Genomic DNA, 27249 nt, shown 5'->3' on the forward strand with positions numbered 1-27249 from the left:
GTGGAACATGTTTTTATGATGTGTAAGAAATTTAAGAGAGAAAGGATTTTAATGAAAAGGAAAATAGAGAGTAGTGGGGAAAGCTTTATCTTTAGAGATATTATGTCTAAAGCTTCCGACCATAGAATAATAAAATATGTGTTTGAATTTTTAAAGAACACTAGGATCATTGAGCGAGTGTAGGTTTTTTTTTTTTTTTTTTTTTTTTTTTTTTTTTTTTGTTATAGTGATCATCAAGCACAACATATATGGAGGGTGGCGGTAGTGCGCTAAGTAAGTCCGCATCCGCCGTTAAGCAGTCAAAGAAGAAGAAGAAGAAGAAGAAGAAGATCCATGTGTTAAAACCGTCAATGGTTACCGGTTACATCAAATTGAATGAATGCGAACGTCGCTGCTTACTGTTGAAATTATGCGTTTGAGATGGGCAGATGAAATGATAAAATAACCTAAACCATCGTAAAAACAGGTAAGCAGATTAAACGAAACGCGGACTTCTATTCAAATTACCTTTCTTTCTCTGGAAAAAAACAAGCAATGTGAATTATTTTGATCGTGAAAAAGCGTTGAAGATGACGATCTGATCACTTCCTCACACACTCCCTCTCTCTGTGAGTCTCTTGTTTATTTGAGTAGTATGAAGCTGCAGACTCGGAGACCTGCATACAGTCCCCCTGCACCCAGAGTCCCGCATTCTCAGACCCCTCGTTTTTCGAGACAGCGCCTCCTATCAAATTGTATCGGATTATAAACGTGAGTAGGCTATCTTCAATTTTATTTAGCGAATCGTAGTAGCCTACTCGTTTGATTCATTTTTTTAATAAAACTAATTTAGCTCATCGATACAACATATGAATAGTCCATTGAATATTTGTAAAGTTAGTTTGTAACAAGATTTGAGCCGTTAATGTAGGCTATGTTTTTTCGCCCTTTCCCCCCGAAAATATTTAGATAGCTAACGTTTATAATTTAGCTTTGAAACATCATAAGACATGTGCTATCGTCCTATGTTGTAGGCAGGGTACACCATACATCGATGGAGTTGGCCCTGCCTAACCCAGCAACATCATTTTAGGATTATGCAAAGCGACTTATAAATGAGTTTTTTAATGCAATTGAAGACGAAAAGTAAAGTCACGAACACAGTTTGTTCTTCCTTTTTTCTTTACAGCAAGATGATGTTTAGGTGATCATTATCTTAAATAAAGTAGTTGTTTATTTTATTGGTGTTTTGTCTATTCTGATTTGTTTTGCTTCGCATTCAAAATATCAAAAAACAGATTTTGTAATCTTAGCATCGTAATGTTAATTAGACCATTATAGGTTGAACTGAAAGAAAAATTGGAATTTGAATAAAAAAATATTTAAAAAAACAATATAATATCACATACTATTTTTCTGAAGATAGTTCAATCTGTAATTGTATCCCTTCCATCAGTAACAATTAGTTTTTTTCTGCACATAGGGAACGCAAATATTTATTGGATAATTTATTTGGAGACCGTAATATTGCATCCTATTGTTTTTAATTGCATTTGGATAATCGTACGCTGTACTCTGTGTGTGGGTGTTATTCGACCTTTTGAACAGCAGGAGGCGCTGTGTTCGAAAAACGAGGGGTCTGAGAATGCGGGACTCTCGGTGGGGGACTGTAGATGCAGGCTCCGAGTCTGCAGCTTCATAATATTGGTTTATTTAGTTACGTTAATGACACCACGCAGCGAACAGATAGCCTACGCTTTTGTTTGACGTGTCACACTCACACACACACACTGTTGGAGAACATCTTTCACACACGCTACGAAAGAACGAACCGATAAGTTGGCCTGTAATTATCCGGATTTCAGCAATACATTTCACTTTATAAGCCTAACTAACACTTATGCAGGACGAGATACGTTACGTCGTCTTTTATTTAATTTGTATTTTTTAATTGCAAAGAAGAAACATCACTGCAGTTGAAATACAAAAACACATAACCATTCAACAAAGACAAGGTTAAGAAGCCTTATGTTGTTGTTGAGACTTCTGTTAAATGGCAATCATTTCAAAATGGTAAAATATTGCCAGGCCGATATTACTAGTCAGTATAGGTGCATATCCTTTGAATGATGATAGAACTTAAGCAGGTTATTTACTATGACTGAAGGTGCCTTGAAAGAAACAATTGAAGCAAAAAGAAATAAAAGGCCTTTCAATGAAGAAGTGGTGTGAATAGACAGGCAATAAAAAGCTCAGCATTTATTCACTGGTCTTTTCTGAAGAAGGGGTGGACAGGTTGCCTATAGAGAGATGTTTTGTTAAATTTGGAGGTTTGTTGTAGACTGAGAGATTTGTTTTATGCTGGAATAAACCACCAGTTAGGATATAAATGGGTTCGTGCCAAATAAGAGTCTCCATAATAAAGAAAAGGATGACTCTTTCAAATGCACAAAAAGCTAAATTGACCAATATATTTATATGCTAGTACCGAAAATTATGAAATTGTCAGTCGTCCTTATGTGGGGTTGCACAGTAACAGTTCAACTGATAATCATGATTATTTTGCTCAGAAATTACAATCATATAATTATAAAGATGACTGCACTTTGTTGCCACTATTTTTTTTTTTGAAATCCTCAAGCATTGGTATTTTTTAAAAAGGGCTCGAAGACTTTTTGTATCAAGCTTTTGCCGTTTGATTAGGTCTGAGAACTGTGAGTTATTGCTTGTATGATTTCCTTTGTCATGTTTTTGTTATGTTATGTTTCTATGTATTTTCTTTTTTAGTTATTTAATACTTCTGGACAGTTCTTTGGTCCATTCTAATGGTTTTGAAAGTGTTTTATGAAAAAAAAAAAAGTTGAAAAGAGTTGAGCTTTCACTAAAGAGTATTCTGTATTTTGGAAATAGAGTAATCCGGGGGATTATTTTGACGATAAATCAAGTAATTGGATTATTTTTGTGATAATAAAAATATACCCAAGTAAACAATAACCAATGAAATTACTTAAAATATATATAGGCCTGGGTATAATAATGAGGCAATGATAATTGGGGTAAATATAGCTATGATTATTTTTAATTAGTTAAAAGATTAAAATACGATTAATTGTGCGATTGTTTATTTAATGAAAAACATTGCCGAAAATGTGATTTATTTAACTAGATTTTTATCCATTCTTGTAAACATTGAGAAAGTGCAGATAGGCTATAATAACATTTTCTTTCGATTTTTCAGCAACGTTTGTTGTATCACACATGCTTCCTGTTTCCTTCTTTAACTCTGTCTCTGGTTTACTGACAACTTTTAAATCCTGTGAGACTTCTGAAATATACAGATGTTTTGAAAGGAAGCAGGCCATCTAAATTCCCATCGTCCCCTCCCTCATGTCCCCCTCTGAGTGTGTGTAATGGTTTGGATAAACTATTTGTGAATCATCACTTTGTCTCTTGTGAAGATAATTTGTGAGCTGCTGTGCTGTTGGGTATAAATGGCCTGGCTTTCACAGTGGATCTTTGTTTCCATGCATTACTGGGTTAAATGGAAAAGAAAACCCTCCAGGGTACTTTTTCCTGTTTATGGATTCAAGTTCCTCCTTTTGAAAAAAGCATACTCTAGAATACTTTTAAAAAGAGAACTTATTACAAAAATAATTTACCTATAAAATGTATACTTAAGTGCAACCTGCAATAATGTTTTGAGTATTTGCAATTAATTAAAATGTTGGGCACAAATCACAATGTCAAAAATCGATTATTTAAATGTTAACTCAACAGGGGCAGACTTTACCATTAGGCAAAGGTTGGCAATCGCCTTGGGCCCGAGCTACCTAGGGGCCCCAAAAATGCCTCATTAACTTATGCTTAATTTTTGTTTTTTCACTTTTCACAAATTTTATATTTTATTAAAAAAAACTCCATGTGCGAAAAATGGCATCAAATCATTAGTGTTGCAGACTGGAGGGGGCCCCCCACCTCACTACATTGGACTATTCCATTATCTCACCTACTGCACATCTGCAAAAGTGACAAGGCTTTAATGCGCCAAAAACTGACGGAGAAAAATAAGTGATTGACAGACAGAGTGTACAAAGTAGTAGACAGAGTAAAAATGAAGCGAAGCTACCCAAGCAGTGCTGAAAAAAACAGGAAGTGAGAGGAAAGCAAAAAGTTTTTAGCAAAATTGCCGAAGGTAACACACTTTTTTGTGATCCCCACTGACAATGACAACAACGCTAACGATACAACCACCATAATGACAGTTAGCACTGCTGCTAGCAAGGAGAAGCTACCTGTTGTGGCCGACAGTGCCAGCCAGGTACATTAGCTTTATACCTGCCTATCAGCATTCAGTCGGATCTAATGTGTGTTGGTGCCAAGAATTTTCGTGTGAAGAAATGCATAGATCCGACGGTCACACCACATGCATGCACTTTAATGGCCTTGAGATTCTCACCCCATCCAATACCGATACACACCGGATTTCTTTCTCAACCTTTTACGGTCACTTAAGACAAAACCGACTGTGTTTATGAGAATACTTGCCGAGACTGGTATTTTGACATCATTTATTTTGTGTGTCCAGTCAAGCGCAAGGGTGTCGAAAGAGGAACCAGTTTGGCGTTTGCTCGCTATCTTAATATATATATATATATTTAAATAAGAATATTTTGAATGATGTTGCTAATCAATCAGTTTTGGTCCCCATTGACTTCCATAGGTTTTTTTTTTTAATTTTTTGCATACTATGGAAGTCAATGAGGACCAAAACTGTTTGGTTACCAACATCCTTCAAAATATCATCTTTTGAGACTGAAAATCATACAGGTTTAGAAAAACTTGAGGGAGAGTAAATTATGACAGAATTGTCTCTTCTGTTTATTTGTCCCTTTTTAAACTGTCCCTATAAGTGGCCTTTCATTTATTTAATATTATTTAATATTATATTATAAGTGCAGTTATTAAAAATGTATACTTTTTAACAGTGTGTATACACATTCATTCAATACAATTATGTGCACTTCTTTTTCGCAAGGGTGTTTAGTACCACACATTTGATATTTTATATGCTTTTTTTTAATTTGTAACCTCTAATTATGGCTAACTAACCTCTACCTCTAAAAAATGTGACTTGACTTGACTTAATTATAATCTCTTTTTTGTCAATATTATAATTTGTCAGTCATTCACACTGCCACACCATCGAACAACACAATGGTTTAGTTTTGCATGGCAGCGTGTACGCCTCCTACTCCTCCTCTTCTCTGTTCCTCAATCTTAAACTCCATGTGGTTCATGTGGAAGTCAGGTTTGCTAAGCTAATGCAGTCATGTAAAAACATCTTTCTTTCAGACGGAGTATTTTGTGGATGGACTGCTGTTCTTTTCAGATTCAGTATGTGGTGTAAATGAAGGTAAAGAATGCTCATGAATATTTTACTCATTCTTTTCTACGCCATTTTTAAACGCACTTGCGCAGTAGCTTTGTCCAAAATCTGTTTTTTTTTACCAGCATATGGATTGTTTTAGCATGACGGAAGAATGTTGTGACTATTTAAAGAACCAGCACCGCAGGAATCATTCAGCCCTTTGTGTATTGAAAGAAATCGTTGTTGCAGCTTGTCAACATGCCATTTGTAATGGCATGTAAAGCTTGAAATACGTTTTCATGATTTTTTTTTTTTTTTAACAGCTGTCAACTATACATTGGACAAAATGAACAAAAGAGAGGACACCCCTAAAGACCGGTAGGTTTCTTTTGGATTTTATTTCATTTCTATTCATTGTTTTCGCCTTCAACACACCAGATACTCTCAAACTAAAGGGCTGATTTAATCTTAAGCTCAATGATATATGATTTAGAAAAAAAACACAGGGATTCAGTTTAATTGTAATGAAAGCAAACAAGTGAGTCAACAGAAAGGACAGACTCTAATCAAATTAAGAGCTTTCCACGAATTACCTTGGTTCATAATGTTACAAGTGGACAAATAAGTCAATTCTCATGTATTCCTCTTGATATTAAAACTGGTAATTAAGCTTGAGATAATTTGCATTCAAATTTTATTTGTGAAGGTAGGGTTGCCATTGCCCTTCAAGTTTCAAGTTTCTTTTTTATGTGTGCCAACTTAGATCACTTTGCAAAAAGATAATACAAAGCGTAAAATGGTGTAAACATTTGGTTGGATGATAGATAAACACGGCCAATTTAAGAATTATTCAAGTGAAATTACAAACAGTACTTGGAAAAGGTTTTATACTTTTGCCTGTTGGTTTGTTTTGCATGTGATGGATCGTTATTTAAATTATTTTTTAAATAAAAAATGCAAAACTCCGCATTTGGTTTTGGCATTGCACTATTCATAATGTCATGCTGTGAACTAAAAAAAAAAATCTCATTCTTTTTAATTGGGGAAAATGAGTGTATTGCAAATAGACATTTACTGTCATGTCTCCTCCATCTAGCGGCTGTCTGGTTGCGGTCATGTTCTTCATCCTTGGCCTGGGAACACTATTGCCATGGAACTTCTTTATGACGGCTTCTATGGTAATGGAATGTGGAAAACAACATCGATCGAACAGGAGTTTTTCACATCTTTAAGCCAAATCTTCTGGAACAACACAGTCGTTTGCATTTTAATGGACACTTCATTAGTCTGAGAGAAATCCCCCCCTCAGATATTGATCTTTTTTCGATCTGAATTCCCCAACCAGTGTAATTAGTTTGCTAGATGGCTAACAGCCAATATTAAACCTATTAGCCTGATCACTGCTCTAGAGTTTTCTCCTATATTCCTGCAATTACTATAATTGTGATGTCATTACTGTGTTGTGGTTAATCTATATATAATATAAATTAATTTTCAGATTACGGTGTGCTCTGTTGGTTACAGTGTTTACTTTTTCTGTTGTTGTTTTTTTTTCTGTTTCAAATCGGATTCTCATCGTTGTGTAAAATACATGTAAATTTGATCACAGAAATTGTTATGCATGTGTTATTTACTAAATTTAAATGATAACATTTGTCATCTTAGTTTGTTATCGTTATCATATCTAAGTTATCGACATTGGCCATCAAAAAATCCATATTGGTCGACCACTTAATCTGTCAGTTCATAGTGTTGCATTTGTTTATTTTTCAGTGTTGAACGTGATTGTTTAGTGTCTCTAAACTCTTTCATTTGGTTTTTACAGTATTTCAACAACAGACTCAATACATCTGAATGGAGGAACGGAACAATAACAACTAGGACAGAGTATTATTTCAATAACTGGATGACTCTTCTTTCCCAGCTGCCTTTGCTGCTGTTCACTTTGCTCAACTCATTTCTCTATCAGCGGTAAGAGTTTATTTATTTTTTAATTTTGTTAGATTTTTTTTTATATCACATCCACTAACAACTAGTAAAATAGTTTTGTAGCAAACAAATGGCTTCTACATAATGTTTTAGGACTCATTGCAATTCAAATGTTTATTACACAAATTCTTCTGTCAGAATATATAGTTGCTAAAATGTTGTTGTTGTTAAAATAATACTACAAATAAAGTGTGTAGTTTTAATATTCCAAACATTTACTGAAAACAGTAATATATAGCAGATCATTTGTGTTTCAGGATTTCAGAGGGGATAAGGATAGCAGGAAGTTTAGTCTTCATCCTCATCTTCTTCATCATCACTGCTGCCCTGGTGAAGGTCCCAATGGAGGAGGACAGGTTCTTCTCCGTCACCATGGCAACTATCTGGTTTATCAATTGTTAGTGATTTTGGAATCTCTTATCACCATCACTTAGGCTATATTGTTACAAACCTTTTGAGTCTATGGAGAATAAGGCTTGCGACATTAAATACTGAGCTGTACTGTAAATGAACGTCCAAAACCCATAAAAAGTTTAGTTTTTTAGTTGAAAACCGTGTCGTGTAAACGCCCCCTAAATCTATTTCAGAGTAAACGCATTAATATGGAGATGCATCAAATATTGTTAATGTTTTTATACAGCCGAAAGTTTGTTTTTGTCGGAAAGAGAAAAACGTCTATGTGGCGAGCAGGACGAGCCCGAGGGCCGTGAGAGAGCGACACGTGAGAGAGCGAATATGTTTTTTCCAAAAGTGGTTTTGGTCATTTGCTGTCGTTTTTATCCCACTGATATAGGTCCAAGATTTTGAATGTTTACAACTCTAATGCCCCTCCCCACTAAGAAATACCCTCCCTCAGAGTTTATGCTCGTCAGTGCGTGTTTACCAGCTTTTCTGTGAACGCGCCCGTCTCATCGGCATCCATCAACTTTCTTCCAAAAAGCCGAACTTTATTCCTTCATATGGATATGTTTATACACCTAACGTTACATTCACACAGATTTCAGTGTAAACAAAGCTAACGAACCTGCCCAACAAGTGCTTACGTAAGCTATCCATACCAAGCCCTGATTTCGTGGCTTAACTTCTTGCTCACTACTGGGCAGGTCTGGTCCCGAGATCGCTACTGCTCAGACTCAAGTACCAAGATGTCAGGGCCATATTGGGACACTGGCGGCTTCAGTTCTCATTAATGGAAGAGAGCAAAGGGGCGTCGCCCATTTTTTTTACAATCTATGGGTGTGACGCTCCGTTCAACATTCCTCGCTATGCACGTGCACTCCACTCAGTCGTTCACGGCCCATGCGAACGCTCCACTAATGTACCGCTCATCGGAAAAGCAAATAACGTGCCCATGTGACATTTTCTTAGTAGGGCCATACTTGTTTCTGTTTGCAATAGACCTACTGTGCTGTAACATGGTGTGGTATAGCCGTGCTGGATAACGCTGGTGAAAAGACGTTACCCTCTTGTTCACTGATCCGCTCCCCTACACTCACATGCTCTGAAAATAATTGCTTTGTAGGACTATACATTATTTAGAAAATTGGTCAAAAATTAAATCTGTTAAATCTAATTCTGTTGCGTAGAACTGAATAATAATAATAATATTTCCTTACATTTATATAGCGCTTTTCTCATATATATATATATATATATATATATATATATATATATATATATATACAGTATATATATATTTAACATCCTGGGATTTTTAATGATATCATATTTACTATAATATATGTTCTCTCCAATTTTAGTGTTTCTTTCAATAAAAGTGTGGTGTTTTTATTTTATTGGCTTGTATTTTTTTTAATTCAGTATCATTTAAAGGATTTCATTTAAAAGTCTAATATTAAAACAATTATACAAAAAAATGTAAATAATAAATAAACATTCTGCATCCAGAATTTTAATTTTGGTGCATCTCTAGTTTTTTATGTGTCACCCACTCTTGCTATAAAGTTCAGTATTTGTTTGTGTGTTCTTGATGATTGTTCTGTCTGTCTCTCGGCAGCGTTCGGGGCTGTGTTACAGGGAAGTCTGTTTGGTTTGGTGGGTATGTTGCCGCAGAAGTACAGCGGCATCTTTATGAGCGGACAGGGAGTCGCAGGGACATTTGCTGCTCTTGCAATGATCTTCGCCTTAGCAAGTGAGACACATTTTTGTTTTCGTATCATTGAGATGCCATTATAATTCTAAATAATATTTTGAATGTTTTCATGTTTATGTTTTTATTTTTACATTTTTATTAATTTAAAATCAGTTATGTGTATATATATATATATATATATATATATATTATTAATTTATATTTCATTTAGTTTCAGTTTTTTTAGTACATCAAGTTAAACTAAAGGAGAATTAGACTTTTTTTAAAATTTAAGTAACTGAAAGGTATTTTATGTTTTTTTTAAAGGTACAATATGCAGGATTTTTGCAGTAAAATATCCCAAAACCACTAGGCCAATGTTATGTATTTTGTTTAGTTGATTACTTACAATATCCCAAATGTTTCCAGCTATTTGTTTATCGTGAGAAAATTGCGATTTTTAACCTAGGAAACGGGGCGTGTGAACGGGTGAGTAGTCGCATTATAATAATAGTATGCAAAAAACAATATGTTCCTGTTACATGTACGTACTATAGCAAATTATGCATAAGTACAAGCAATTTACCCTAAACCAAACCCTAATTGTATAGTAAGTACATGTTGTTAATTCATATTTCTCAGTGCTTGTATAAATACAACAAGGGAACCTTAAAATAAAGTGTGATCTTAATAATCTTGCAAATGAGGTATTGTGAGATTAAGCTCACTAGTGGGGACACATTTGTCGGTTTCATCTTTCATCATGTCTGGCAATGTCAGGTCAGCATTGCATTTCTTTGCTTTTTAGATTTAGCTTATTTAACTCCATAGAGATTCACTGTTGCCAAATGAACATTCATGCATTTATATATAGATCTGTTCACTGGATGTGTGTGTGTGTGTGTGTGTGTGTGTGTAACAGGTGACACTGACAATGAAACAGCAGCTCTGGGTTACTTCATCACTCCGTGTGTCGGGACCCTCATCACGCTCATCAGTTACATGCTGCTACCCAAACTAGTGAGTGTGTGTGCTTTGGTCCTGTCAGATCTGTGCTTTTCTTTAGTCAGCTAATTCTGAGACTGATCTCTGGAGTGTGTGTGTGTGTGTGTGCAGGCATTTGCTAGATTTTACCTGGACAGCAAAAGCAAGAGCTACGAGCTTGAGCCGTCGAGCCAGCTGCTGACTACAGGTGACACTTGTTGTTTATGGTTTTTGTGGAACATGCACATATTGGATTGCCATTTCACCATTATTTATAGGTAAAAAGTATCTTTTAAAATAATATTCATTCCAAGTGTTATTTCCCTTGGGAAATAGAAATACAAATTTACATTTACATTTATTCATTTAGTTGACGCCTTTATCCAAAGCAAGCGACTTACAATTGCTATATATATGTCAGAGGTCGCACGCCTCTGGAGCAACTAGGGGTTAAGTGTCTTGCTCAGGGACACATTGGTGTCTCACTGTGGATTCAAACCTGGGTCTCTCACACCAAAGGCATGTGTCTTATCCACTGCGCCGTCACCACCCCATACTTTTAAAAGGGTATGTTTTACAGAAATAACATACTATGAAGGTGTGAACTGAATGTAATGTTTTCAGGCACTTTATAGGATGTTAATTGCAATTAAATGAAAATGTATTATATCTGTATTTAACATTTTTATTTTAAATGCGATGAGCTGAACTTTAAAGCACTTTTACAGACCCACTTCGGTAAGACTTAAGTACATCTTTATATGTCATTTTATAATTGTATAGACCCCTTTTCAGTTGGTAAACATGGAGACGTTTTTTTTTGTGGGCGGAGCTTAGGTGAAGGCAGAAAAATCCCTCTGGCCGCTTCACTTCACTAACGCTAGTTAGCAAGGATTGCTAGCTTGTTTTTTTAACAATGACTGGAGAAAATCCGATATTATCTTAATGTGTAAGGTCACTCAGTGTCCAGGACCGCGATTGTTATATTCGTTACCTCGGTTGAGTGGCCTGACTTCTACACCTACCTTGTAGAGAAACCGATCGTAAATAGAAACTGAGGGCATATAAATCTTTAGATGCCTATATGGTCCTGTACAAGACTTGTGTGTACGATCCACAGTCTTGCCGAGACCACGACAATGTAAAGAGTGACATTACATGTCATGTGAATATTTTCTAGAAATAAAAGTTCCAGATACAGCATATTCATTTTTCATCAATTCTTGCACCAAACAACACAACAAGATGACATTTAATAATAGTAACAATTATTTAAGCTCCTTATTATGTAGCCGAATCTGTGCTGTTTTGTATTGGCCGCCTCCAGTTTTCACTTTGTTTTGCCTCCAGCTAGCACCGTGACGTAACTCTGACGTCGGCGCAAAAGGGGTCTATTGTCTTTTTTATAATTAAATTGCTGAATTTACTGACTAGTATTAAACTAAAATGTCTAATATTTGCAATTACACATTTGTAATGAAGTTAGTACGTCTAAAATTACATGTGCTTTAGTATGTAAGTCAACACATCAAAATAAGTGTACTTTAAAGCACAGCCCACATTATTAAAACAATTTACAATGCACTTTAAAATAAAACTTTTAACTTGACGTTATTACAAAATTGTACTAAAATCGAAAGTCACAAAAGTAGACTGTAAGTACACTTAAGGTGCCGCATGTCATTAATATTCCCTAAAAATGCACAGTCACTAAAATTAAGTGCACTTTTTCACAAGGGAATCCTCCAGAAACTGTGGAATGCTGTGAGACGACGAGCGATCCGTCTGATATCTCTGTGGTCAACGGGAATCCGAACATAGCTGCCAGCTGTGTGAGTGAAGAGGAGGGTTGCAAACAGGCCTTCCTCCCGCTACAGGCAGAAAACACTAACACCCAGAAGAGCTCTGTCCTGCAGGTCTTCAAAAAGGTGACGTTATATTTCACCAATCGAACTATCAGAACGTCTTGCAGCTTGTGGTCTGTTTTGAATCTTTAACAGTGGCTTATTGTCATCATCTCTCACTAGATTTGGGTTATGGCGTTTTGTGTGACGTTTGTGTTCACAGTAACACTGTCAGTTTTTCCAGCTGTGACCGTGGATGTTAAAACTGTCTATGGAGGAAACTGGGGTATGGAATATTACATTAACACTACCCGTAAACTTACCAATTACAGAAAACTTTCTGCACTTTTACATTTTATTAATTCATAATTTAGTCTGATTTACTTGCTGTTTTCCTCATGGGGACTAAAATATGTCCTCATAACGTAGGGTTTACCTGGATCCCCCCCATACACACACACACACGCACAAACTGTAAAGTTAGATGTCTGTAAAGCGAGGTAAATAAATAAATAGATATTTCTGACTCTGTTCATGAGGGTATATATTGTAATTGAAATCCAGACAGATGCAAATTGAACGCTTACAGTAAATGTTTGTTTTTTTGCTAGTAGTTTAAAAGAAGTCATGTTATGGAAGCCAAATGGCCTAAACTCTTAAAGTTGACCAGTGCATTGCCTGTAGTGTCTTTAATGCACAACATTGCAAAAGCTGGCTTGTGTATGTACATAATTGCATAATAGGTTGATCAAGTGCATGTTGTATTTGGAGCATTGCCTGACCAAACGCTGATAGTCACATGCAGCAATTTCTACATCTTGCCCAAAAACTTATGCTAATGATTAACAAAGCAAGTGCACGTTCATCAATTTCAAAACCTTACTCATGTTTGAGAGTGGAGGACACTTAAAGGAATAGTTCACCCAAAAATTATCCTATAAGTTACTCACCCACAAGATATCCTAGTATATTGGATTGAATTTATTTTGAAGGTGATAATTAGAAATATATTGTGTATATTTTATTAAGAAAATTGTGGTTCAGTGTTGTATAGAAAATACTGAGAAGATTTCACTAATAAAACAAAGATACATTTTCCTATTTTTTTTTTTAAGGAAACACAATAAAATGAAGGAAAAAGGGTTACCAATTTATTTTAAGAGAATTAGCTCAATTATGCGTTTCGTTTAGAGATTGTCACCATTGTTAGATCCCTGCATGCTTTGCACGTGGCTGGTAATGGAGAGGACATATTGAAATTTAGTGTTTTTTATGTGTTTTTGAGTAAAGGGAAACATCTGGTAATGTTTAATGTTCAGTTATGTTTGACATTTGAAAGAGTTTCTATTATGTTGAAGTTTTGACGTTACCATTGTGCAGAAGAGAGGGCTTATAGTAAGGTTGTGAATAAAGCATGTGCGTATTGGTATTCTGAAGCATGTTGCTTTGTTCGTTGAGCATAAGCCTTGTTATAATGCTATGCAGTAACAAGTTTGGTTATGTGCTGTGCTAGGTATACAGTCTTTTAATAATGCAATATAACTCTTGTTATTTCCATTCTAATTCACACACCTTTGAGCATAAACTTAAAATAAAAAAAGTACATTTCACTAAAAATATTAAATTCATTGCATCATAGGCTTAATAATTAAGGGGATTTTACATGATTTATTCAAGTAGATTCCATGAAAGAAATCAAGCCTTAACTACTCAAAAATAGTGTGTAATATTGTTACCACATTTTTTTTTTATTTAATAGGAGTAACATTTTTACAGTGCCCCCACAATTAACATAGCATGCATATTAAAGTATATTGGCAAATAATCAGCCAAATGCATTAAAGAACTAATGGGTCATTTATCAATATGCCTTGTGACGTTATCCTGCATGTTGCATATTGTCATATCTCTCATTGAAATGTCCAAAGAAAGTCAAGATGAAGAAAACATGTATACATAAATTATTTATGTAGAAAACATAGTAGTATATGGAATGTAATACCATTGGTGTCCCTAATTACAAGAACATGTAAAATAAAAGTAACGATTTGAATAAACCAAATGTGGAAAAAGACCTCAATAAAAGAGGAAGGTTATTCCAGTCCACTTGAGGGGCCTTATATTGAAATACTTCCCTACCCATTACAGAAAATAACCTTGGTACTGTAAAAAAAGTTGGACATTGGAGGTCTATAAGTGAATGTGTTGAGCATTAACTTAAGGTATTAAATGCTGTTTAAGGTATGCAGGACAATTGGAACACATTTAAAGATAAACAGAATCTAGTGGTAATCCCTTCGTTGTTTAGACTGCAACCAGTTTAATGAGCCATACATAAGACAATGATGAGTTTTAAATGGACAGTTCAATATAAATCTGCAAAGGGAATTGAATACAACATTAAGGGGTCTGAGATTGGACTCAAAGGTGTTAGTATAAACTAAACTATGTCTGCATAATCAATAATTGGTATTACCAGACGAGTTGAAAAACAATTGATTGATCTATACAGAGTGTTAAGACATCCATATACTATATACATACATATCCTAATGATATTATCAATGTGTATCTTAAAGATAATGTCAGGAAGCAATGTTCAAAACAGGAAGCACAACAGCGATTTTTGTATTGTGGAAAACACAATCAACAATCATGTTGATGTTCAGCCACTGTTGTACTTCTATCAAAGTCAGATTGAAGAGTTCTTTGAACTTGCAGCAAATCCCGGTCAGAGGTATAGATGACAGTGTAATCAGCATAAAGCTCTAATTCACAATGAGAACAAACTTGTGCCAGGTCATTGATAAAGATCAAGAAAAGTAAGGGGCCTAAAGTTGAGCCTTGGGGAACACCTTTATCAACAATTAAATAATCTGACTGGAATCCTTGGTAAACAACACACTGACGTCATATGCAAATAGCAGTTGAACCAGAGCACAGCATGTTTATTCAAATCAATAGAGTAAAGCTTATCCAGTAGAAGGTAATGGTCAACCATATCAAAGGCCTTTGAGAGATCAATGAAAGCAGCTCCAACGAAATGACCATTTTCAAAAATTTTAAGAGAGAAATTGGATCTAAAGCCAGACTGATGTGGAGATAATGTTATAATTATTAATGTAATGTTAGTTGTTGATAAATTAATTTCTCAATTTTTTTAGCAACTGCACAAATGATAGAAATCAGGCAATAATTATTCACATCAGATTGGTCTCCACCTTAAAAAGGGGCAGCTTTCCAAATTCGTGGCACAGTACAGGTAGTTAATGATAGATTAAAAAGATTTGCAAGAGGAAATATCAATATGTGAGCTGTAATTTTGATAAATTAATAAATTAAAGTGCAGCGCAGGACCAGATGATCTGGAAGTTAAGTTTAAGATCCTGTAATACATAAAAGACATCGGTAGGCATGATCTTTTTTTAAGTGAAAAAGAGCCAGCAGGCATGGAAGAATAAGACCACCATGCCAAACCATCTGAGCAAACAGATTTTGAACTACATAAAGATGAAAAATAATGCTTAAAGGCATGAGCTATATGCAAAGGATCAGATAAAATGTCATTATTGTTGCATATTTGTTTCACAAAAGTTAAGAATGTTATTTAAGTGTTTCCAGTAGTGCCTAGGGTTATTGAAATCACAGATTAGATTTGGCATTCCTAGTTTCAGTTTTACATGTATTCCTTAACTGTCTGTATATTGTCCCATCCGAAGCATCTTTTGAGAAGCGATATTTAACCCAAGCTTTATCCCTTTGTTTGAATAGTTGAAGTAAATTAGAATTTATTCATGGTAAATGCCTACTTTTGACTTTTAATTGTTCTCACAGGAGCATGTTTATCAATTACGGTTTTTACTTCAGTATGGAGGAAGTGGAATTAGTTGAAGCCTGTCCCATCTAATAGATCACGTATGTCATAATCAACATTAATATTTTTACATTGCCATATTGTGATATATTTTTAGGGGGAACTCTGTATTTTAATTTTCCAGATGCAGTATATTATAGAATGGTCACTAAAGCTGTGTGATAAAGCACCCGATTTGATAATCCTATCCGGGTTGGAAACAAGGATCCAGACAAGCAAGGTAGAAGAACGGCCATCAACTCTCATGGGTTCTTTAATTAACTGAGTAAGGCTTACACTGCTTATCACCCGAGGAAGACCGATTAAACCAGTTATTATTAAAGTCACAAAGTATGATCAGTTCATTGTGTCTGTCAAGAGAATTTATAGCAGCCAAGATATCATTTATGGAATCAGTGGGAGCAGAGGGAGGTCTATAAATATTTCCAATAGTAAGCTGTTTGTTTTCATGAACGATGATAGCTACAAAAAGCACATCCATTCTTTTTATTTTTGGGTGAACTATTCCTTTAATATTTGAGATTAATTGTACTCCGTGCATAATTAATAAAATGAACAATCATTGCTGAACTGAATTAATATGAGTAAAGTATGTAATTCCCTCAACATAGAATTAATCTCAAGGCCATGACTTCACATAGTGTGGCCTCAACACAAGGATGTTGTTACTTTGACATAATGATCTCGTGGCCACGACAAAACTAAGTGAACTGAACATGTCTCGTCCCGGTCGACGTAGATTTCAACTGAATGACTGTTTACTATTGTTGTTTTAGAGCTGCTTTTTCAGAATTAAATTCAAGCTGCTTTGAAATAATCTGTACTGAAAAGCGATATATGGTCAAGTAAAGGTGACTTAAAATGTACTTTCACACTACACAATGTCTCTCTTATTACAGATTCACACATATAAGGATGCTTTTTGTTTCTCTACCTCTTTCTCTCAGAACGATACTTCATTCCTGTTTGTTGTTTCCTCTTTTTTAACCTGATGGACTTTTTTGGAAGAACTTGCACGATAATATTGAAGTGGGTGAGTGAATTATTTTATCATTCTTTACTTAATCCCTCCATGAACACATTTGGGTGATTCATAAGAGAACCGAAGATAAAAAATACACACAAGCTGTTCTCAAGCAGTTGGATGTGAGTATGTGTTTTCCGTTAAATGTTTGTATACCTGTCCTGAATGAAAGTTAATGGCTCTTTGATACAGATATGATATACATCTATAAATACTTGGATGTACTCATCCTCCACTATGGTTGGCACTACTGGCAAACATGAGCAAAAAAGGCTGTGAAAAAAAATCTTTGCTTTATATTCACTTCTATTTTCATTTAAAAAGACAAATAAAGGAAAAAATAAATAAAATCTCAAAATTTGTTGAAATAATGGGGGAACATAATTGTTGAAAGAAATATTTAAAATCTAAAGGAGATTCTCTGTTGCAGCTCCTTGTTTATAGTCAGGGAGCCAAAGTCTCAAAAGCTCTATAAAATGGGTTGAACCTGACATGGTCTGCCATACTTTTTATTTGTGTTTTTTCTGTTAACTTTGACCCAGTAAGAACAAATAATTGGAGGGTCTGCTCTGCCGGAAATATCGCGAAAAAAAATTGTGGCCATTTTAGTGTACGCACCCTTTATTTTTTATCAGAAAAATGTGAATTTTTTTTTTTTCATCAAATCCTTAGTGGGTTGGGTAGGTTCTCAATAAATGCATTCCAGATACACAGAACACATGTGCGGACAACATACACTGAAAAAATAATTCTTAAAACACATTTCTACATGATTTTGCATCAATTTAATGCAAAAAAACCAGGCGTTTTTTTCACTTTTTTCCACTATTTTCATCTTTACTTCATTGGCAATCAACTATTCCATTAAGTTATGACAACAGGCAATATGCCATTCTTTTCACCAAACACTATACTCATTCCACAGAAAAAATGATAAAAATCCAAACAAAATCAATGGATCTGTGATGATTTCACTACTAGTTGGCCTGAGGTAATTTTTCCTGACCCTTTTACTGAAGGTAAAAGTCGCCGTAATCTTTACTTACATCGTCCGTAATGATTACTGAGATGGCACATTCGGACGGGACTAAAATCACAGAGAATCTCTGGTAATTATTACTTTACCCCACCTCTCCAAACTAGTCCCGTCCAAATAGGTCTTAACACAAATTCCTTTTGTGTGTAAACATACTTGGCAAATAAAGCTCACTCTGATTCTGATGATACATTGATTGATCTATTTTAAATAAATGCGGTTATTGTGAACTTTCGGTAACACTTTACAACAAGGTCCCATTAGTTAACATTAGTTAACGATAATAACAATGAGCAATACATTGTTCACCGTATTTATTTATCTTTTCGTTGTTAGTTCATATTAGCTAGTCCAATAAATATTATGAACAGATACAACTTTGGGTTTTAATAATGAATTAGAAAGTAAAGTTTGTTGAGAGTGTCTTGCCTGAAAGTGTCTGGTAGCTTTCTTGCATGATGTATCATGCTTGTGTGTCTAACATTATTTTCCACTTTTATAGCATGTTTTATTACATTGCTAGCATGAATTAGCATGTTGCAAGCATTTTTAACATGTTAATTGTACAAATTAGCATGTTGCTAGTATATTTTAACACATTGCTAGTGTGTTTTAGCATGTTGTTAGCATAGTCTAGCATGTTGCTAGCATGTCCTAAGCTAGCTGGCTGCTAAGCTTTATTAGTAATAGATTCTTGGTGGATAGAGCTTAAATTCTCTATTTTGTATGCAAGTTTTGACCCACTCAATGAAAGTCTATGAGACTTTTTGTAGTTATGATCATCTGTTTAAAGTTCAACAGTTAAGACTGTGTTGAAAAGATACAGAATCTGAGTGTGAACTCTGATGGTCTGACCCGAGTTTGGTGGTTGTTATACTATAGCTTATAGTAGGTCAGTATTTTGGCGTTGTCAAGCCAAAATAATTAGTAAATGTTGAAATTAACATTACTTAATAACAATAACCAATTCTTTAAAAGTATTGTTCATTGTTACATGTGAACTAATGTAGATGAATCTTTAATGTAAAGCCTTACTGAACATTCTATTCATCAAAGAATCCTGGAAAAAAATAACTGTTTCCACAAAAATCAATATATCAATATATTATTTTAGATTCACTTTTGTATTTTCACAATCACTTGAATGTATTATTTTTTTGTGATTTTTTTTTTTTTTTTTTTTTTTAATGAAACCAGAAGGTTAAACTTGGGTTCAAAACATTTTCCCACAGCCCATAAGAAAATCTGTTTTATTGTGGTGAAATGTTCTGCTTGGTGGAGTATTATTTCATTGCAAAAACGTGAAATTTTCTTCTGTCATCTCTCCCGCAGCCCTCTAAAGAGAGCCGTTTTTTCCCAGCGCTGGTCGTGTCTCGTCTGATCTTCGTGCCGCTGCTCATGATGTGTAACGTGCAGGAGAGACACAATCTGCCTGTGCTTTTCTCAAACGATGTCGTGTTTGCCATAATAATGCTAATTTTCTCCGTGTCCAGCGGATACTTCGTATGTCTGTCCATGACATACGCGCCACAGTGAGTACATGCATTTCAACTCCAAATAAAAATGGGATCAGTAAAATACAGTAGGCTAATATTGTGAATTTTATTACAAATTAAAATAGCTGTTTTCCTTTTGTATATATTTAAATTAAATTGTAACTTATTGAATTTTCACATGATCCTTCAGAAATCATTAGCCTTGTTTACATGAAAAGGATTTCATGAACCTGAACCTAGTGTAAATATGAATGTTTACTAATGTGATTGAGTGGATGTCCATGTTTATATGTCACAAGTTTAAAAATCAGTTTGGGCTGTGATGCTTATCTAGGGATTGAGAAATGAAGCCTTTTAGATCTCTGAATCTTTTCCCAAAACCCAGATTCTAAGTATCAATAGTGTTGAAAACAGTGCCATCTTGTGGCAGGTCAAATTTATCAGCTCTGTTGGTTTATCCATGAAGTAGCACAAATAAAAGCCTGACAACACTAAAAGTATAATAATATAATAATAATATAATTCACATATTAAATTGTGGCAAATTAAATGTAACAATTATAATCATACCCTCAAGCCCCATTCACACCGCCAACGACTTTTTCTCACTCTATGTCGCTAGTCTCTGTACTGTGAAGTCGCTTGTGGGCGTTCGTTGTGCTGTCTGGCCATAGCTATACAAAATACCATTACAAGTGATGTATAGCCTACAACTATATCATTTTAATTTGACTAGGAAGTTTGGCTCAAAAGAAATGGTATGCTGTTGTGAGTTGTTTTTATATTACCATAGGATTTTATATATATATATAAAACTTTGTAAATGGACTTGCAATCACATAACTGGAAAAAAATGACTTTTTTCATTGATCACGTTTCTCTGAAACCAATACGTTCTTTGGCACGGAGCTTCGTGTACTCAATACAATCATTTTAAGCTTCTGTATGTCACATCACTAGTAAAAACACCCCTTCCAGTGCCAAAAACAAGGCACTGCAGATGAGAGTCCAAAGCAAGGACATCACAGACGATACGACAATTTTAAACTACTGCTTACAATCCAAATGAAATTTAAATCGAATTTGGCCAAATCAATCTGATGTGGTTACATGTGACTTTATTTTTTTCATTCCGACTGAGCTGCGTTTACATGGACCCTAGTAATAGTTGCAATTTATAGATGTTTCTCCACCTTGAGATCTCACATGCTGATGTTTTTTCCTTCTTTCTCTCTGAGGCTTGTGGAGCCTAAAGATGCGGAGACAGCCGGCGCGTTAATGACGTTTTTTCTGTCTCTGGGCTTGTCGTTAGGAGCAGCTTTTTCGTTCCCTTTGCGCCTCCTGGTCTGACTGACAACCACACTCGGTCTCAAACCGATCCATTCTCAGGACGTCTCCATTGATGCTTGTGCGTCAGTCTCTTCACACACAGTGGACAAAAGCAAATTGAAACAAAACTGAAAACAGTTTTCTTTTTGGCAGCTCAAAAAATACTTTGGCATTTGGAGATTACTTTTGGAGATTTGGCATGCTGTTCTAAAGGGTACAAACTGAACAGTCCAAAAATTTCATTTTTCTATTATTCCTCCATTAAGAAAACCAACATGCTAACAATAGTATTTAAAGGGATGGTTCACCACAAAGTGAAAATTCTGTCAGAAATATAATTAACTCATCCTCATGATGTTCCAGCCTCGTAAGACTTTTGTTCATCTTCGGAACACGAATTAAGATGTTTTTGATTAAATCTGAGAGCTGGATCACTTCTCCATAGGCTCCTTAAAGGTGGAATACCTAAGATTTTTTCATTAAAATATCCCCAAATCACAAGGCCAGTGTTCTATATTTAGTTAAGATGATAACTTACAATATTCCAAATGTTTCAAACAATGTTTAAATCGCGAGAAAATTTATATTTTAACCAAGAAAACGGGGCGTGTGAGCAGGGGTGAGCTGGGAGTCGCCAGTCAATCGCGTCATATCCGCTTACCTCGGTTTCCGCTCGTACTACGTGTAGTCCTGGACAAATGCGGTAGTTGTGCGTTAGCGTCTATCAAGCAACAAACGTCAGCTTGTTTCACGCATTTGTTATGGAATGGAGCACAATTATTCTTTTCATTTATTCTCGGAATGTGAACTGTTGGCTGTAAAGGGGGTCGCACACCGGATGAGAAGCGCCGCGCCACGTTTAGGACAACTCCACAGTAACGTTATCGAACACCGGACGCGCACTTTCTCTTCAGTGTATGGCCAGCAATATTGTTATGTTTAATGACATGAAATGAAGATAATGTCTGTTCTATGTTATGATTGTACTGTACAATCAAATACAATCGTTGCTGAGTCTGCAGTCTGAAAACTTTACCTCAAAGCATCCGTTAACTGAATGAATTGAGAATCTCACCTGAAAAATCTAGTAACATCAGCTTTTGTTATTCAAGCAGCTGATTTCTGTAAATGACTGCAAAACTAAGGGCAAAGTCAGGATCCATTAGCAACGATTTGAGACAAAAATAAGTCGCTTCGTCCAGTGACTCGTACAGTAACATCTGTGATAACTAATTTACTTTTAAACCTGACTTTTCTTGCGGTTATTTCAGTTTAATGAAAAACAAGCATGTCATTAAACGCAACGCAACTTTACCTCATCCATGACAACTAATTTTCGATTCCCGTCTGACTGATTTATCCACGGTGGAGTTGAAAACAACAGTTCCCATCATTCCGCGTTTCTCCACGTCGTCATCAAGCAAAGCCGGTGTTGTTGTTTTGAATGTAGCGCCCTCTAGCGGGATCTAAATCTTAGGTATTCCACCTTTAAGGGATAAAATAAATAAATAAATAATAATAATAAAAAGTGACTTTATTCAACTATTCATTTTGTTCCTTGTAGGCTGTGAGATTTCAAGTAGTGTAACTGTGCAGCACTTCTAGGTTGTAAGTCACACGCATCACACACATGACCAGCATCCGCCAATAGTGAGCCTACGTGTGATTGAATGAGTAGTTGAATAAAGTTTAAAATTTTGTTTGTTTATGTGTTAAGTATTCTCGTCGCTTGATAAACTTAAGTTTGAGCCACTGATAGTCACTCGGACTATTTTAACGATGTCTTTAATAACTTTTGGGTTGGCCAGTTTGATCCCTTAAGAAGCCTGGAGGAGTGATCCAGCTCTCGGATTTCATCAAAAATATCTTAATTTGTGTTCTGAAGATGAACGAAAGTCTTATGGGGTTGGAACAACATGAGGGTGAGTAAAAACTGACAGAATTTTCATTTTGGGGTGAACTAACCCTTTAATCGTGCCAGTAATTGCTAGGGCTGGGTGATATATTATAAATATTCATGCAATTATTTTGTTGATTTTTGTGAATCAGTTTAAAATGTCAGTTTTAGATGAATCAATTGCAAAGTCTGAATCAGCCTTTTGTAAAAAGAAAAAAAACATTGAAAATATTGTTCATGTTTAGCTATTGCCCAGCCTTAGTTACTAGTATTGTTGTTTACTAATGTTAAAGGAATATAGGGCGTTAATCTCTCAGAATCATTTGTTGAATTAGTGGTTGTTAGTGGAAACTGTAAGTTCACCACATGGATCATACAACAAAGATTTGTATTTATTTTTATTTAAGGAAAAGTACTCCCTTAAATAATACTCCCTTATTTAAGGGAAGTCAGGGATTACTACTCTTGAAGGGATATATGAAGAGCTCTTTTCCAAAACGCTATAAATCCATTTCAATAGTTTTCAGGAAAACTACATTTTTTACCTAGACCCACACATTGTGTGAATAATCAAATTATCCTGTTGAAATGTTTTATTGGTTCAGTCTGAACATTTTGAATAATGATTATTAAATCAAACAACAATATTGTTAATGATAAATTAAAAGTGAATTTTATTTATTTTTTCAAAACGCTATACATCCATCCATTTTTTTGTATCATTTTTAGTAAAGTGTCAAACCTCAAACAAATAGTAGGCTACCAATTTCAACATATGCATGAAAAAACTAATTATTAAAAATGATCAATAATGATAACGATATTCAAAAAAGGGATGGGCACCCCTCCAGCACATGCACACACACATAGGCTACATACATAGCATGTGAGCAAAGCGGAGCGGCGAGACGCTTAAATATAAGTAAAAAAAAAACCATAAAATAAACATAGGCTACGTTTCACATTTGTGTTTACTAATATTACGTTACTTATTTTTATTATTTCATCTATGTTGAGTAGGCTATGAAAAGGGAACCGCATGAGATGAGTAAGATATCCGACCAATATCGGAAAATATTTGGAGTGGGTCAGACATGATTTTGACTTATTAAGTTTTGTTTTGTAGAAAGCTTGTAAATTTCGTTTGATATAAATTATATCTTTATTTTAATAAATGTTTCATCAACAAATTGACTGGATTAAAACAGCAAATATCAGACAATATAATTAGGACACAGAGGCGCGCACGTGAACCGGAGAGCGCGTCTAATATATTATAACACCGAAACACCGCGATGCTTGCCTCACACAGACCTGAGAACTAGGCTACAGAAATCTTTAAATATCTACTTTTAAACAAAACAATTAAAAGCGAAAATAAATTGGCAACTCTCTGCGTATGTAGGCTAATTCGAAGTATCTCTCTATAGGCTTATGCGCGTTCACTGCGAAGATGGCGAGTAGCATCATCAACTTTATCTTTGCTGCTGACACTGACAGAAAACACTAATAAACAATTCCAATGTTTCATGCATAATCATTACTTTTGCCGGTTTTTTGTGGCAAGCTTTATGCATGCATTGAGATGCGGAATAGGCAATTAAAAAACGCTCATATGGTTTCTCTCCCATTTAATAAAATCAATATATGTGATTAGCCTACTGATTAGACAAATGGCTTATCAGTAGGCTAAAAAAATAGGACTCATTTTGAGGAATGAATGAACATAATAAACCTCTGTTCAGAGTGCCGCCGTGCTGGATTGCGTGGAACGCTCATCGAATTTGAGGACTTATCGCGTTTAGGCTAAAAACAGGGCTGGCGCTTATCGCGGTTTGGAAAGAAACTGTATCTTGCAGTACATTTTAAACAAGGAAATATAGCGATTTGGCATGAAACGTTGATGGGTCAGTGAAAGGGTTCTGTCCACAGCAGAATGACACGACAAACTCATTTTTTTTTTAAAATGGCGTTTATCGCGTTTTGGAAAAGAGCTCTTCATATACACACACACACACACACACACACACACAGAAATATTCAGTGGGGTCAAAACTCTGAGACCACATTTGAAAATCTTTTTTGCAATCTAATTTAAACTGTATTGCATCAAATATATATGCAATTTTTCTTGGTCGCTAATGAAATTAGGAACAACAAAAAAAGGACAACTGATTTGAGGTTCTGTTCCAGCACACGTTCTGTGCCCGAGTCCTTAAATGGATCAGCCAGATCAGTCTGATAATGGGAAACATATTAAAATAGTGAACACTTTTGCATTTTTTATTTTTCATTTCACCAGTAGTCTCAAATTTATGGACTCCACTGTGCATTTGTGCTTCAACTTCAACCCTGTAATCTGTTCAAACATGCATTTACAGATATTTAAATGCAAACATTTTTAAAACATTTTTTTTTCTTTATGGACCTGCAGGCAAAACATGAGTATAAAAGGGACAACAATTCAGATAATTCTGTGTTTGGTTTTAGACCACAAGCATTCAATTTGGCATTTAGAGACCCACAGAATATTTCAGAGAAAAAGATGTAAAACTAAAAGACTAATATTTATCCAATTTGACGGTCTGCTATGTAAAGACCGAGAAAACATATAATATTGACAGAACTAACTAATTGTGGGTAGAAAATGTACTGTATATGGTTAGTAAAAAGTAAATAATCTGAAGATATTATTGTAATTTATTTAGATATTTTAATTTCTTTGGATTTAGTGTAGTGACTATAATAAACAATTTAATTTGTCTTTACAAAATTATTGGCAACACTTTAAAATAAGGTCTCATTTGTTAATGCATTAACTAACATGAAGTAACAATACCCAATAAATAATTTTTACAGCATTTATTAACCTTTGTTAATGTTACTTGGTAGAAATGTTTATGATTAATACAAATAAATGCAGTAAAAGTGATGTTCATTGTGTTAGTTTGTGTTATTTAATGTAGTTAACAAATGAAACCTTACTGTAAAGGGTTACAAACCTATGGTATTTGGGGGTCCTTGGCGTCAAACATGTTTAAAAACTATAGGTCGACCACATCCTAAGTTGTATACTTCTAGTAAAATGTAAGGTAACCTCCATGTACACTTTTCTATAAGTGAAACTGGCCAGTAAACTCTTATAATATTAAGGTCATGTTTATGTTCTTATACAAGAGGATGAGATCTCTTTTAGGTTCAGGTTATGTGAACTCAGCAACACTGCCTTAGACGGACAAGATCTTGATGTATTGATGTAGTAAATTCACTCTCAGCTATGTTAAAGAAAATATGTGAAACTTTCAATATGTAATGCCACAATGCTGTAACTGCCATCTGAATGTGAGTGGTGTGGGTTTTTATAGAACCAGTGTGTCTGTACAGACTCAAATGTTACAAACAGAATGTTTTAATTTGTTACATTCTGGTCATTAATTTTGGGTAGTTTGTTGATTAGTAGTACTTTTTATTAAATAACCTTGTTACATGATTTCACATTTTAATTCCTTTAAGAACACATGATTTGTTTACAGTGTTCAGAGCAACTTGTACGTCACATCAAAGAATCGTAATATCATTACCTTAATCTTGACAACCACAAAACATGTTTAAACAACCAGCAAATGAATGTAAACTGTGTCTTTGACTTCAGTATTCTGGGATTGTGTTTGACCATTGTAGAATTAAGACTTCATGAAGAAAAAGGTGTTCAGAACAGATATACTTTATGATGGAAGAAATTATGTTTTTTTTTTACATGTTTCCATTTTCGTGCTTTGTTTTTTAAAAAATAGTGTAGTATTTTTTTATGTGATAAATAGAGTCGACAAAAAAAACTCTTGTGTGCTGAAGGTCACTTTTATTCATGTATTGGTAGTGAAAGCCATTATACTACATCAGATTCAGAACAAAATGACAATATACCAAAATATATAACAGTAGTTTGTTCTACAGCAAAAATCTCAGGTGAAGGCAAAACTCCAGAATGCACTGATGTTTTTTTTTAAGAAACAAAGATGGTTACTCAACTGTTTGAATTTATGATCAGGATAAATGTAGTCAAAATGAAGAGTTCAGATGCAAAAGCCTCTAAATGCCATTTGAAATTTTCTTCTTTAATGATGATTTTTATCAAACTTGTATATTTAAGTTCAGTAATTTCACTTAAATGGCAATGATAATCACCTATTAATTGTTATTTAAGTGAAATTACTGAACTTAAATATACAAGTTTGATAAAAATCATCATTAAAGAAGAAACTTTCAAATGGCATTTAGAGGCTTTTGCATCTGAACTCTTCAAATGATTAAACTCTTTTAAGTGTGTAAGTATTGCC

General features: G+C 34.7%; 1 protein-coding gene across 3 annotated transcripts in view; it reads left to right on the forward strand.

The window, feature by feature from the left end:
- The first annotated feature begins 281 nt into the window (after window positions 1-281).
- The window catches only part of LOC120477787 (equilibrative nucleoside transporter 2), a 29531-nt gene continuing 2563 nt past the window's right edge, over window positions 282-27249 (forward strand). Inside the window, exons 1-14 of one of the 3 annotated variants that reach the window (XM_089125400.1) lie at window positions 285-466; window positions 5332-5392; window positions 5671-5725; window positions 6444-6525; window positions 7173-7318; window positions 7594-7733; window positions 9354-9488; window positions 10351-10448; window positions 10545-10620; window positions 12150-12340; window positions 12440-12542; window positions 17078-17163; window positions 19523-19722; window positions 20925-26916. In XM_089125400.1, coding sequence (XP_088981526.1) covers window positions 5694-5725; window positions 6444-6525; window positions 7173-7318; window positions 7594-7733; window positions 9354-9488; window positions 10351-10448; window positions 10545-10620; window positions 12150-12340; window positions 12440-12542; window positions 17078-17163; window positions 19523-19722; window positions 20925-21036 — 1401 coding nt within the window. In that variant the 5' untranslated portion in view covers window positions 285-466; window positions 5332-5392; window positions 5671-5693 and the 3' untranslated portion in view covers window positions 21037-26916. Of the gene's footprint in view, window positions 467-5231; window positions 5393-5670; window positions 5726-6443; window positions 6526-7172; window positions 7319-7593; window positions 7734-9353; window positions 9489-10350; window positions 10449-10544; window positions 10621-12149; window positions 12341-12439; window positions 12543-17077; window positions 17164-19522; window positions 19723-20924; window positions 26917-27249 lie in introns of those variants that run through there. The other 2 variants (XM_089125401.1, XM_039669635.2) reach the window with 2 other exon arrangements.

Source organism: Pimephales promelas, chromosome 1, assembly GCF_988280905.1.
Source record: "Pimephales promelas chromosome 1, fPimPro1.hap1.1, whole genome shotgun sequence".
In the NCBI taxonomy this organism is placed as follows: Eukaryota; Metazoa; Chordata; class Actinopteri; order Cypriniformes; family Leuciscidae; genus Pimephales; species Pimephales promelas.